This window comes from Balaenoptera musculus, chromosome 6 (genome assembly GCF_009873245.2).
Source record: "Balaenoptera musculus isolate JJ_BM4_2016_0621 chromosome 6, mBalMus1.pri.v3, whole genome shotgun sequence".
Classification (NCBI taxonomy): domain Eukaryota; kingdom Metazoa; phylum Chordata; class Mammalia; order Artiodactyla; family Balaenopteridae; genus Balaenoptera; species Balaenoptera musculus.
Genome location: NC_045790.1, coordinates 71,394,451 through 71,409,083, shown reverse-complemented (window position 1 = coordinate 71,409,083; position 14,633 = coordinate 71,394,451). Strand labels below are relative to the sequence as shown.

Below are 14,633 nucleotides of genomic sequence, written 5' to 3'. Positions count from 1 at the left end.
TTGTCCCACAACTCCTGGATGCTGTTTTTGGTGGTTTCTTAGTTTTTGTTCTGTTTTTTACACTTTTTAAAAAAATTTTTTCTGTGTGTTTCAAACTGAATAGTTTCTTTTTACCTGTCTTCAAGTTCCTTGAGTCTTTCCTCATCTTTGTCCATTCTACTAATGAAACCGTTGAAAGAAATTTTATCTCTGATATTATGTTTTTTATTTCTAACATTTCCATTTATCTCTTTTTTGTAGTTTTCATCTCTGCTGAAATTCCCTGTGTATCAGTGCATGTTGTCCACCTTGTTTACTGTATCCTTTAATATATTATAGATATTTTAGTCCCTAACTGATAATCCCAATATCTGGGTCAACTCTGAGTCTAGTTCCATTAATTGCTTCATCTGCTGACAAGGGCTTTTTTTTTTTTCCTTTTTTTCCCTGAGTCTCATAATACTGAATTCCACTTACTGTGTAGAAAAAAAACAGAACCTGAAGTAAACAGTATTTATGCCTGGGTGTAAATATATGCCTCTCAGGCAGGCATGGGAGGTTGAGTCAATCTTAGAAGAACTTGAGTTGGGTTTGCGTCTTGTTTTTGTTATCACACAGCATCACAGGCTTCAGATTCCACTGGCAGTGAGCTGTTGTTACCTTGTGTAGGACAGAGTTCGTGAGAGGAAAGAGTTGCACACAGAGAGAACATTGGAGATCTGAGGACAGTGCCCCTGGAGTAATCTGTAGAGTACTGATCAGTGCATGTGTGTGAGATAACTAGATACCCAAGCCAGAGGAAAAAAAAGCACCCAACAAAATAAAACTCATAATATCTGATATCCAATCAAAAATTACCATGTGTGCAGAGAAAGAAGAAAACACCACCCATAAAGAGGAGAAAAATCAATCAATTGAAACCAACCCAGAACCAACAATTAGCAGAGAACATTAAAATAGCATAACTGGGGACTTCCCTGGTCGTCCAGTGGCTAAGACTCCGTGCACCCATGCAAGGGGCCCGGGTTCAATCCCTGGTCAGGGAACTAGATCCCACAGGCCATAACTAAAGATCCCCCATGCCACAACTAAAGACCCCACATGCCACAACTAAAAGATTCCACATGCCACAACTAAGACCTGGTGCAGCCAAATAAATATTTTAAAAAATAATAAAATAGCATAACTGTGTTCCATATGTTCAAAAAGTTATGTAGAGACATATAAAACCCACATTGAGCTTCTAGAATTGAAAGGTACATTGTCTGGGATGAAAAAATGTATAGATTAACAGCAGATACAGCAACTATGCAAAACAAAACACTGAGAGAAAAAAGGCCACACTGGCTTTTTTGCTGTGCCAAGCTCATGCCACGTATGCTCTTGCTCTAGGACATTTGTATTTGCCATTGCCTCTGCCTACAATCACTCCCCATATATATATACAACTTGTCCCTTCATTTTCCTCAGGTCTCTGCTTAAGTCTCCTTATCAGAGAGATCCTTCTTGCTCACCTTATATAAAGCCTCCCTATCCTTCTTACCCTGCTTTATTTTTTTCCTCAGCATTTGACAGATGTACTTGTTTATTGTCTAATTCCCCCAATACAAAGCTTCGGTGGGAGAGTCAAGGGATAGGGATTTTAGCTTTGTTTATTGTTGAAACTCTAGTGTCTAGAATTTTGCCCAGTCACAGCAGATGCTCAAAATATTTGTTCAAAGAATAAATTAATGACTGAACATAAGATTGTGAAGGGGCACAGGAGTACTTCTGATATGAGTACCTGGTTGGATGAATGATGGCTCATAGGGAATACTGGAGGATGGAGTATGAGACGCCTGTGAAACACCCAGGTAAAATGAAGAATAGTCATTCATTCAACAATATGTAAAGAGCTACTAATACATGCCAGGCGCTGTTCTAAGTGCTTGAATATATCAGTGAAAAAAAACCAAAGAACCCTACCCTCAAGGAGCTTACTTTCTAGAGAGGGAGATAATAAGAATAACAAATAAGTGAATTATATAACAGATTGGAAGGTGCAAAGTGCTATGGGGGAAAAAAAGGCAAGGGAAATCTTAACATGGGTAGTGCCGAGTGAGTTGCAATTCTAAATACGGTGGTGAAGTCTGGACGCATTGAGAAGTTGACAGGGATCTGATGCTCAGGGGTGAGGTTTATCTGTTAAATTGGTAATAGCATCTGCTGCAGTTTTTAGGATTAAATGAGATATGTAAAAGGTCTGGCAAATACGTAGTTGCTAAAAATTTTTAAACCACTTCCCTACCCTAAACTGCTGTGAGGCTTCATTCAATCAGTCTGAAACAGGCAAGTTTAAAGAAAAGCAGAATAAATTCATGAGAGTCTTCTTTACCAAGAAGACATTAAGAAAACTTCTTTGTTGCTTTGTTGTTACTAATGATGAGTTCTGGGTTATTTTCCACAAGAAGTATTGGGGAAAGAAGTCAGAGTGCTTCTAACGAAATTATAGGATAGGTAGAATATCCTACTGGGTCAGTATAAAAGTGCTTCTGGGACAGGGCAGGGGTGAGAAAGAAGGGTTTCAAGATTTCTGCTTTACACGAAGTGGTACTGTGTTAACTTCATATAGACTAAGAAGTTAAAGATGTATACTGCAATCCTTAGAGCAATCTCTAAAAATTAATGCAAAGAGATATAGTTAAATGTTAAGAATTAAATTAAAATGAAATTCAAAATATTCAGTTAATCCAAAAGAAGTCAGGAAAGGGACTTCTCTGGTGGTCCAGTGGTTAAGATTCTGCGTTCCCAATGCTGGGGGCCCAAGTTCAATCCCTGGTAAGGGAACTAGATCCCACATGCTGCAAGTAAGAGAGCCCACATGCTGCAACTAAAGATCCTGCGTGCCACAACTAAGATCTGGTGCAGCCAAATAAATAAATAAATATTAAAAAAAAAAAAAAAGACAGGAAAGGAGGTACAGAGCCAGAAAAGAAAGGGAACAAACAAAATAAATAGTACAACAGCAGACCTAAATATAGCCATATCAATAATTTATATCAAATGTTAAAGGACTAAACATTCCAATTAAAATTCAGAAATTGTCAGAATGCCAGAAAAGCAAGATCCAGCTGTGTAAGTTGTCTGCAAGAGATAGGTTAAATGTAAAAATACAGACAAGCTGAAAGTAAATGGATGGAAAAAAAAGATATACTATGCAAATGGTAAGCATAGGAGGGCTGGAACAACTATACTAATCTCAAATTAAGACAACTTCAAAACAAAGAGCATTATCAGAGAGAAAGATGGATGTACATCAGAGACATGACAATCATAATACGTGTGTACCTAATAACAGAGCTTCAAAATACATAAACAAAAATTGATGGAACTTAAGGGAGAAACAAAATATCACCATCATAGACGGAGATTTTTAACACTCCTTTCTTGGCAATTAATAGAACTATTAGACAAAAAAAAAGAAATCAGTAAAGACATAGAAGATCTAAAAAACATTATCAACCACCTTTACCTAAGTGACATTTACTTCCGTGACAGCACTGTGCCCAATACATGCAGAATATATATTCTTTTCAGGAGCACGTGGTACATGCACCATGATAATTCATATACTGGGTCATAAAATCTCAATAAATTTAAAAGGATTAAAATTACACAGAGTATGAATTAAAGGGGAATGAAATTAAGCTAGAAATCAATAAGAAAAAGATATTTAGGGAAATCTCAGATATTTGAAAAATTAACACATTGAAATAATCCAGAGGTCAAAAAAGAAATCAGGGAAATTAGAAAGTATTTCAAACTGAAAGATAATAAAAATATATCAAAATTTGGGCGGCTGCAGATAAAGAAGTGCTACAGGGAAATTTATAGCTTTATATGTTTATATTAGAAAAGAAGAAAGGCTAAAATCAATGACGCTAGAGGTTAAATCAAAAGAACCTAGAGAAAGAAGAACAAAGTAAACCCCAATTAAGTAGAAATCAAGGAAACAGAAAATAGAAAATACTATGCCAACAAATTGGACAGCTGGAATGAAATGGACAAATTCCTTGAAGCAATGAATCTGGTACTATATAAAACTTGGAGTAAACTAATTTTTTAAAGACAGCGCAGGAGTAACAACTCCTGAGTAATAACTCAAAATGTTGGAGAAAAAAAAAGGTATGGTGTGGGGGGAAAAACTATTTACAAAAACTATAAAGTGCCTAGGAATAAACCTAACAAAAGATACATAAGCTCCTTGCAGTGAGAATTATAAAACTTTATTGAGAGACTTTTTAAAAGACCTAAATAATTTGAGGCTATAAAATATCATTGAAAAGGAAATGGGCTCCATATTGTAAAGATGACAGTTCTCTCCAAATTGATCTATAGTTTCAATGCAATTATGATTCCAAAGGGTAATGTAATGCTACAAGATGACTGTACATGGAAGAGCAAAGGGCCTAGTAGAGTCAAGATATTCCTGAAGAACAAGATGTGGAGGATTGCTCTAAAGATATCAAGGATTTATTACAAAGCTATGGTAATTAAGACACTGTTGAATTGGCCCAAGATAGCAAATAGACCAATCTAACTGAATAGAGAGCTCCCCCAGAGTTGTGTGTATTTATGAAAACTTAACTTGTGACAAAGCAGGTACTGCATAACAGTGAAAAAAGGACAACTATTCAATGTATGGTGTTAAGAAAACTAGTTATTCCATACAGGGAAGGAGAATGAACTTGAGTCTTTTTTCACACCACAAAAAGACACAAATCAATTCCACATGGATGAAAGATTTAAATGTGGAAGCAAAAATATAAAACCATAAAATGTCTAGAACTGGGACAGGAAAGGACTTCTTAAACAAGATGTAATATGTGTAAACCAGAAAAGAAAACATTGATAAACTTGACTACATTAAAATTAAGGTATCACAGAGAGTAAAAATACAAGACACAAATTGGGAGGAAATACTTATAATATTTACAACACCTACTACCCATAAGAACATTGCTTTCTAGAATATAAAAGAAGCTCTTCCAAATCAGAAAAAAACCCAACTAAACCAATTTTTTTAAAGGGCAAAGAATTTAACAATCCTTTTACAAAAAGCTAGAGATCCAAGTTGGGCCAAGCAGAGACTGGGATTAGGCAGGGTGGTCTTGAGGCAGAGGTGGTGGTGAAAGGGCCAATGCCTTAAACAAGACAAAAAAGAAGCATAAAGTAAACAAAGAAAAGATTGATAATTTAGACCACATTTAAGTTTAGAACTTGTTCAACAAGACACCATGCAGAGTAAAGAGCCCGGATTACTGCTCCAGGAATGGTCCATAAACCATATAAAAAGATGTCCAATTTCACTGGGGAAATACAAACTGAGGCCACAATGAGATACCATATCACACTGCTCCGGTAAGACCATACTCAGTTTACTGGTGAGGATGTGACAAAAAGGCATCTCTTGTCCTCTCCTAGAATGATAAACTGGTAAAAAGCACTTTGGGAAGCTTTGGCACTACCTAGTCCAGGTGAAGTTAAACATATTCTACAACTCAGTAATTCCACTCTGTAGAGACATTCTTGCACATGTGCCTTAGAAATTATGAACAAGCATGCTCATAGCACACTATTTGTAACTGCAAAAATCTGAACAAACTGAAACGTTTATCAACAATGAAGTGGATTCATATGATGGAATACTATACTTAATACACATGAATGAAATATGATTACATGCATAAAAATATGAAATAAGAAAAATAAGAAAGCAAATGACCCAATTTTAAAATTGGGCAAAAATAAAATAAAATAAAATTGGGCAAAATTTGAACATTTTACCAAAGACGATATACAGATAGTAAGTAAGCACTTAGAAGATGCTCAACATCATTAGTCATTAGGGGAATGCAAAGGGATAAACTACAATGAGATACTTATTTAGAAAGATTAACATTAAAGTCTGACTAAACCAACTGTTGGAGAGAATATGTAGGAGCTAGAACTCTCATACACTGCTCGTGGCAATGTAGAATGGTACAACCACTTTGGAAACCAGTTTGGCAGTTTGCTAATAAGTTAAATATACACTTACTATGTGATCCAGCCTTTCCACTCCTAGGTATTTATTCACCCAAGAGAAAAAAAGCCTATGTCCATACAAATGTTCTCAGCAGCTTTATCTGTAATAGCCCCAAACTGAAAGCAACCTACATGTCCATCATCAGTGAATGGATAAACAAATTGTGATATATCCATACATATATATATAAAAAAATATAAATATCAATAAAATAAATGGAAAATTACTCAGCTATGAAAAAGAATGAAATCTTGCCATCTGCAACATTATGGATGGACCTAGAGGATATTACGCAAAGTGAAGTAAGTCAGAGAAAGACAAATATTGTATCATTTTATTTATATGCGGAATCTAAAAAACAAGTGAGCAAACTTGAGAAGCAGTCATAGATACACAGAACAAACAGGTGGTTGCCAGAGGGGAGGGGGACGCGGGGATGAGAGGAAAACAAAACAAGAGGAAATGGAAAGATCAAACAGAAAAGCTACTGTTTATTACCCTACTTATTATATTTCTGTGCTTATTAATAAACAACTGGTTGCCCTATCTTCTCACAACAGCCTTGAGGTATAGGGGCGTGGAGTAATTTATAGGTAGTACCAACCAGTTAGAGGACAGTTATCTTCCTTGCACTCTTTTCCTCTAGAAGATCATAGTAGTTTCTCCCTTCAAAGCACTTACAATTTTCTTCCTTACCTTCTTCTTTACTTGGTTACTGTCTTTATTAACTATTAAAATATAAGGTAAACACCTTATATGTTGTTATCGTCTCCTCATTTTCTTTGACAACACACACAAGTTTGATATAACAAAGGTCTTGGAATCTCACTTTTGATCACCGCGCAGAGCAAGCAGGGAATTCTGTGCGCTTCCCACGTAATTTAAGAGGCAAACGATTTTAGGTTTCAGTCGGAAGAGGGCTGTGCTCCAGGATTAGCTCTTAGATGAGCGACGCATCTTCTCTGCAACTTCATCAGTGAATTTTTAATCAAAAGATCAAGGAATGTGGTGCCTACTTCACCTTCCACAACAGCCACTGCAAAACACGCTCGTTGGTTTGTTTTGTTTTGTTTTTGCATACTGGCTTTATCTATTTCCCTCAGCCCCGACCCCCGTTCAGCAGTCTGTCTGGCGTAATCATTTAATGTAGCGCTAAAGCCTGTTAATACTAATTTATTAAATTTGTATAATTCTGTTTTAACCTCCGGGGGACGTCCCGGCGACCACTGACTCAAGGAAGGGAATATTAACATATACACTTTAAGCTCGGGATTTGCACACCCCTCTCCCCGTCCCTGAGGAAAAAATCACACCCTCCAAAGGCACCACCACTCGGCCTTTAATAAACCTGCCGCGGCCTTCCCGCCTCGCCCCGGGGCGCGCACTTCCGGCCGCAGGGGCGCTCGGGAGCTCGCCCTGCGAGCCTCCACCAACCAAAGGCTCCGCCTCGCCGGCGCGAGTGCGCGCGCGCACATTTGTGCGCAGGTTCGAATCTCCGCCGCTTCGTGGTTGCTCCTCAGCGTCCGGCCGCACCTCGGCGGTGGCGAGGGCAGCGTGCGCGGGCTGGGCCGCACCGGCTGCCCCGCCCCCTCCGTCCTCTGCACCTTCCAGCCGCAGCCTCGCCCGGACTCGGTCCTCGCCCTTCCTAGCGCTCTGCACGCTCCGCCCTCGCCCTCCGCCCCCACAGCTATCGGCGCTCGGCCTCCCGCGCCCGGCGGGCTCCGCCCGAGCCTTCGGGGCCCATGGCCAAGCGGCGTGCGGCCGAGCCCCTGACGTTCCACGTGCCTTGGAAGCGGCTCCTGCTCTGCGACTTTCCTGAGGAGCCGCCGCGGCCACCGCTCTGGATCCCGCCGCCGGGGGCCTCGCATCCCGAGCAGCCCCTCGGCGTCCCGGAGCTGCCCCGAAAGCGTAAAATCGACGCAGGGGGTATGACTGAGCCTTTGGTTTCGCCCAGCAAGCGCCGCGACGGCGGGGACACTGGCGCTCCGGACGGCGCGGAGCGTGAGGGCCGCGGCCTGGAGGCCGGCGAGCCGCCGCTGCTGCAGCCGCCCGTGCGGCCCCGCGGGCCAGGGGAGGAGCCCCGGGGCGTTCGGCCCCCGAGGGGCGATGGCGACGACGGGGCGGAGCGCGCAGAGTCCCTGCGGGGAGACTGGGGGGCCGCACCGCGCCAGGTAGGGGCTGGCGGTGGGCTGGGCGCTCCGGCGGGGGACGGGAGGCGGAGCCCGGGGTGAGGGGAAAAAGGGTCACACTTTCCCGGGCACTGCGCGTCCCGGGAAGGAACCGATCGTTCCCCTCTAGACTCGTGTTCGTCACGACGCCCCAAAAGATGAAAAGCCGGGATCCTCGCCGCAAGAATGAACACCGACCCCCCGCCCCAGGCAGCACACCGGGGGCCCCAGAGCCCACCTTTGGCAACGTTTTGGGAGAGTCCGACGAGCTGAGAGCACTAAACTAAACTAGGGGGAGACAGATCGTTGGGTGAGGTAGTAGACGTGGCCTTGCACCTTCAGCATCTGTGCTGTCCAAGAGGGAAGCAGGGGCGTGGGTCATGACAGACTGTAGAACTAGGGGAAGACGTTGACCGTGAACCGCAATAAGTTAAGCTCAACAACAAACGTCAGAGAAAGGTGTACTGCGTCTTCCTTGGTTTAACGATGATTTTTTTTCTGGAATTCGTGATCGATTTCTTTCTAAAGAGGGTGACGAATGTGGTAGCCACCAGTTGGACATCCTTTAGGCATGGTACAGCTCTTTTGGTTGAGAGGAAGGGCCTCCGTATATTGGGAAAAGGCAGTTTTAAAATCTGATCCTATGAAAAAGGATCGTTGAGAATTAATTTGGTTCTTAAGATCAAGCGTCTGTATGAGGATCTTTGGAGAACTCCTCTTCCTTGGGAAATGAGCCTGCCCTATCACTGCACATAAGATCTGTCTAGATCTGTGCTATTCAGTGTGGCAGCCACTAGCTGTGTGACACAACACCTAAAATGGGACTCGTCCAAATTGAGATGCACTCAAAGTAAAATACACACTGGATTTCGAAGATCTCAAAAAATTTTATATTGAATACACGTTGAAATAATCTGGAGATACTGGATTGAATAAATTATATTAAAATTCATTTCACTTATTTCTTTTACTTTTTTAATATGGCCATCAGAAAATTTCGAATTACGTTTGTGGCTGGCATTTTGTATTTATTGGGCAGCGTTGGTCTAATCTTTGGAATTCAAGTTGCGTTTCGGCAGTTCTGGGTTGAACCAGGAGCTTTGGGGGTGGAAGAGCCAAATGTAGAGCCCAGACTTCACCAAATTCTCTTCAACTACTCCATCATAGCATCCTCCCCACATTTTTCCATTGTCTCAAGTATCTTATGCAGAATTTATCAAACACCTTGCCAATAAAATACAGTAGTTGGGAAAGATCTTTTTCTGTGGTCATGAGAAATTATCCTTTAGATATAATTATTGTGATGAGCATTTCTGGATGAAACTATAAATTGTAAATATTTCTACCCCCAGTTTTCTTGGAATTTAGAAAACATGAGCCTTATTTAGATTTTTTTTTCTTCAGACTGCTTTTAGATAGCACTTATGTTTTGAAAGTAGAATAAAGAATTAGAATTTCCAATTAAATCATGTCACACCAATGTGCAAAACCTGAAAAAACAAAAATCCAGAGTGACAGTCATCCAGACCTATTTGGTATGGAGATAAGTACTGTGTAGTTTGCAAACTTGACCATTTTTAGTACCCAACCCATACTTAGGCTTGTCTTTCCTACCAGAATATACTGACTGCAGTATGCCACAAATTGATAAGAGGGACATGGAAATGGCAGGTAAGCAAAGGAATTTTTTAGTAAACTGACACAGACATTTGCTTAGAATCTCCTAGACACACCTGTGTCTTCTTCCACAGCAGTGACCACATCTGACAACTCTCTGCTTCTTGTAGTCACTACAAGCCTGTGACAGGGAACAAGCTTGCCTCTAGGGGTTCCTTCTTCATCAAGACTAGTCCCCTGTTCTCTTTTGGCAAAAGCCCAGAAACCCTCATGTTCCTTTCTTTTTCTGTTCCTTGAGCTGCTTCTTTGTGCAAACTTAATTTTCTCCAGCTTCCCTCTTTCTTTCCTGCCACCAAAGATGCATGGTTTTTGTTTTAAGGGTCTTACAGCCAAGGGAAAATAGGATATAGCAAAAACGTGTAGAAGTTAAAAAGCTTTTTCAGTTCATGCAGCAAATGTCTCCCTGGCTCCTGTTTTGCTCAGAAAAGAGCTTAAGTCCCTACCCTTACCCTTGGGATTTCATTTGGGAAGAATTTCCTCAAATATGTCCTTTCCATATTGAGGATGCAATCTAGGCAGAATCGTGGTACCTATTTTTCTGTCCTAGAACCGCAGAATATTTGAGTTGTTTCAGGTGTTTTTTTAACCGGACAACTAAAGTAAAACCAGGTATTACTTCAATAAATATTCATGTATTTTCTCATGTTAGTGTCACTTTAGTGTCACTTTATGCAGATTGAGTACTCTGTCGGTGCTGACCCTTACTGTTAAATACTTTAAATAAAAAGGAAGCAGAAATGTTGTGATTTTGGTTCATAGTGATATTGGTTCGTAGGCTTCTTGGGATATAATAACTAGCTATATTGGGCACTTATAGTGCTAAACTGTAATTTGCACAAGAGCCTTTCTGCTTTTTTACCAATGATGAAAGAGACCTAGGTCAAGATCAGAGTTAATGGGTGGAGGAGTTATCATGCTAGCCCAGGTCTGTCTGGTGGCAAAGTCTGTGCTCTTAGCTACTAGGTTATACTGACCTCATTAAGGATCTTTTTTGGTTTGTTTTTATAAGTAGATCATTTGAACAATAGTTTTTTTTTCCAGAAGACAGAGAAATAGGTCCTTGTTCTTAACCCTATTTACTTATTAAAATTAAGTTTTTCTTGGCATCCTTTGAGTTACTACATTTTTATCCCAGTGTTAAGGAATTCCAAAGAGACTCTTAATTCTCTTAAGCCTTAGTGTCTAAGGCAGTGAATAAACTTATTATTGAGAAGACCTGTGCTCCCCATTTAAGTAACTAGCCACATGTGGCTATTGAGCATTGAAATGGGGCTAGTCTGAATAGTGCTGGAAGTGTAAAATACCTGGCAGATTTTGAAAACTTCTAGTTAGACAAAAAGAATGTAAAATATCTCATTAATTTTTAAAAATATTGACTGCATGTTGAAATGATAGTATTTTGGCTTTATTAGGTCAAGTAAAATGTTAAGATTAATTTCACCTGTTTCTTTTTACTTTTTTTTTTAACTGAAGTTACTAGAAAATTTTAAATTACATATGTGGCTTTCATTATATTTCTGTTGGTTAATGCTGCTATAGCAAATATGAACCTAAAGTACAAACACAACTTAGTAGACTAAATATAGATATATAGATATCCATCTGGGAAAGGTGTTAACCTTCAAAATGGTCACTTTGGAAGCCTATATGTAATTGCAATGCCACTTCCTTTGCACAAAGTATTTTAGTTTTGTGCCAGTTTTGAACTTCATTGGAATATCAACTTCACTTCATAGTTACTTGAAACAATTTTATAGCCTGTTACAGTAAGCTGTTGAATTTTGAAGGGGCCAGCATTCACTTGGATTTATCAGTTTTGGTATCTTGACTCATGTCTTGTACAAAATGGTATCTTTAATAAAATAACCAGTTTAAGATTTTCTTGTTATTTACCATGTTTTTATTCTAATGCTTTTTAGAAGATTGTCAAAATATTTTAGCCTACGTCAAGTCAATCCCTTAAAATACCAAACATCAGGAAAAAGACCAAAAGTAAATTTTAAGATGTGTGCATGTGTTTTTTAAATAAATTGTTTTCCTCACTGAAAGGTAAAAAATTTTAAGACCATCTTCAGGCATTATTTTTTGGTTGAAAAATGGAAGAAAATTCTGGGAAGAGAAGCTCTTGGAGGAAATTCTTTTAAATTTAAACTACTAACAGGAAATACTTTCACAAATTCATGAATATGAAAATGCACAGATTTGACTGGGTCCATGAAGTACTTTGATTAGGCAGAATTAAAAATATATATTTGTTGAAGATGCAAAGTTAAAGACTGCAAAATCTTAACGTGAGTTTGCTTTTAAAACAGAAAAAAATTTGTTTCATGAAAAAACTTATTTTTTTCTACACCATTGATGTACTTTCATCTCTCTCTTCTTTTCACTAAAGCTCGATGAAGAATTTTGGCAGTATAACACCTTCCAGTACTGGAGGAATCCTTTACCACCTATTGATCTGGCAGACATCGAAGATGTAAGTGAAGACAACCTGACAGAAACAACACTTCAGCACAAGAATGAAGTTGTTGAGATCGATATGGAGTCCTGACAGAAGGAGCTGAAGAAATGGGTTTTTCTGAATTTGAGGAGACATCTCTAAGTGAATTTATGTATTCTTAAGGAAAAAAGTTATTTTCCATACTTGATGTGATATCATCCCCAAACCTGAAAAATGAGGAAAAGTTGTTTTAAAGATAAATGCCTGCAGTCACTACTATACCTCCCGATAGGGATTTGTCAAGGATATAGTGCAGTTATAGGAGAAGTATTTTATGTATGCATTCTTAAGAAAAATTTATGTTTAGGTTCTAAATTTGAAGATATCAATCTTATAAAAAGGAATTGTGACAGTTTTAGAAATAGATGGGAAACATTCAGATATTCCTCTTGTTGCACCAAAAAGTTAATTTGTGGTACATGAAATGAATATTGTTTTATAATAACTTATTAATAAAATGCTTTCTAATACATTTCATCGACTCTTCTTCGTTGAGCAAATAGCTGACTTAAACATCTATGCAAACTTAAAATGTGGGGGATTCTTTCTGAAACCTGGTATTTTAAAAGAGCTTTCTAAATGTACAGTGGTGAAAATTTTAATTTGGGTAGGATGTTTGCATAACTTCCAATATTTAACGTTTGTTAAACTTGACTTTGGGCAATCAAATATGGATAAAGAACGAAGAGAAATGAGTAGGTGCTTCCTTCCCCCTTTTCCCAGGATAGGAGGAAAGAAATTTATTATATTTATTTTTCTTTTATTGTATTTTTTAAATTTCTTGGTTTTGAATTGCTCTGAGGGCATGCTGTTTATTGCTTATTATTTTAGACTTGTACTTGTCAACACTGACAACACTTCAGATGGGCCCCACTCTTTTTTTTTTTTTTTTTTTTTAAATAAATTTATTTATTAATTGATTGATTTTTGGGTGTGTTGGGTCTTCGTTTCTGTGCGAGGGCTTTCTCTAGTTGTGGCGAGCGGGGGCCACTCTTCATCGTGGTGCGCGGGCCTCTCACTATCGCGGCCTCTCTTGTTGCGGAGCACGGGCTCCAGACGCACAGGCTCAGTAGTTGTGGCTCACGGGCCTAGTTGCTCCGTGGCATGTGGGATCTTCCCAGACCAGGGCTCGAACCCGTGTCCCCTGCATCGGCAGGCGGATTCTCAACCACTGCGCCACCAGGGAAGCCCTGGGCCCCACTCTTGACAAATTCTCATATAATTGTTCTGAGGTGGGCTTTGGGTGTAGCTATTTTTTTTAAGCACCAGTCTTCCTTCCTCCCATTCCTCAAATGAGCAGGCCAGTTCAAGAACCATAGACTAATGATTGTTTTTCCTGTTTAAAGGAGATAACTAACTTGAGCTGAAGCACTGCCTCCTTAGTTAGCTTTGTTTTTATTTTGCTCTGTTGATGGCTTTGTTACAACTGAATTATTGTGTCATTATTACTGTTTCATTGTTAAAGAAATAAAGTAAGAAATTTGTGTTTAAGTTATATTAATAACTAAGTTACTAATAACTTAGTAATTAAGTTAATTTTTGTATTGCATTCAGAATGTTGGCTTTGTAATTGACTAACTCATCTTGCTTGTATATTTTTTGTTGTTATTAATGACATTAGATCCAAAATTTAGGAAAGATGATAAATGCCAATGAGAGAGAGAGAGAACCACCAATGTTTTGTGTGTACTGTAGGATTTAAGTATGGGTTGACATTAATAATATTCTAGAACAGAAGACAAACTGTATAATTAAGGGTTTGAAGTCAGACAGTTCAAAGTCTTGGCCTGCCACTTTCTACCTGTGTAACATTAAGCAAGTTATTTTTCATCTCCAAGCTCCAGATGCCTCACTTGTAAAATGAGAAACAATATATAGTATCTACCTCAGATTATGTTTATTGTCAAGCAGTATACTAAGTACCTGCAACATCTTGTTTAATTCTCGTAATGATCTTATGGGTACAAAAAAAATAATTGGAATAAATGTGCTTCCTATAGTTGCACTTCATTCCACTTTAAATTGCTACTAGAAGTTTAAGAATAAGAGTTGGGATTGAAGAAATAGCAAACAAAGCAGGCAGGCGGGGGGAAGAAGCAGTTAAAGTACTGTGGAAAGGATAAACTTTCTTCCTCCTTTCTCTTTGACCTGAGGGTAGGAAGGTGTTAATTTTTTATTTTTGGAAGGTGTCTATTTTTGTGCACTGCTCTTCCTAGTGCCTGAACAGTGCCTGCCACATAGT

General features: G+C 39.1%; 1 protein-coding gene across 1 annotated transcript; it reads left to right on the top strand.

Annotated features, from left to right (window-relative positions):
- The first annotated feature begins 7,258 nt into the window (after window positions 1–7,258).
- Window positions 7,259–12,863, top strand: C6H9orf40 (chromosome 6 C9orf40 homolog). The gene is made up of 2 exons (XM_036856824.1): window positions 7,259–8,217; window positions 12,284–12,863. Exons 1-2 carry the CDS (start codon window positions 7,789–7,791, stop codon window positions 12,440–12,442), a joined length of 588 nt encoding a protein of 195 aa, XP_036712719.1. The 5' UTR covers window positions 7,259–7,788; the 3' UTR covers window positions 12,443–12,863.
- Window positions 12,864–14,633: the final 1,770 nt, after the last annotated feature.

Excerpts from the sequence above, each read along its gene's own strand:
- C6H9orf40 (XM_036856824.1), top strand. The coding sequence starts at position 7,789 with ATGGCCAAGCGGCGTGCGGCCGAGCCCCTGACGTTCCACGTGCCTTGG. Across the intron at positions 8,218-12,283 it reads GGGGGGCCGCACCGCGCCAG|CTCGATGAAGAATTTTGGCA; the intron begins GTAGGGGCTGGC and ends TTTTCACTAAAG.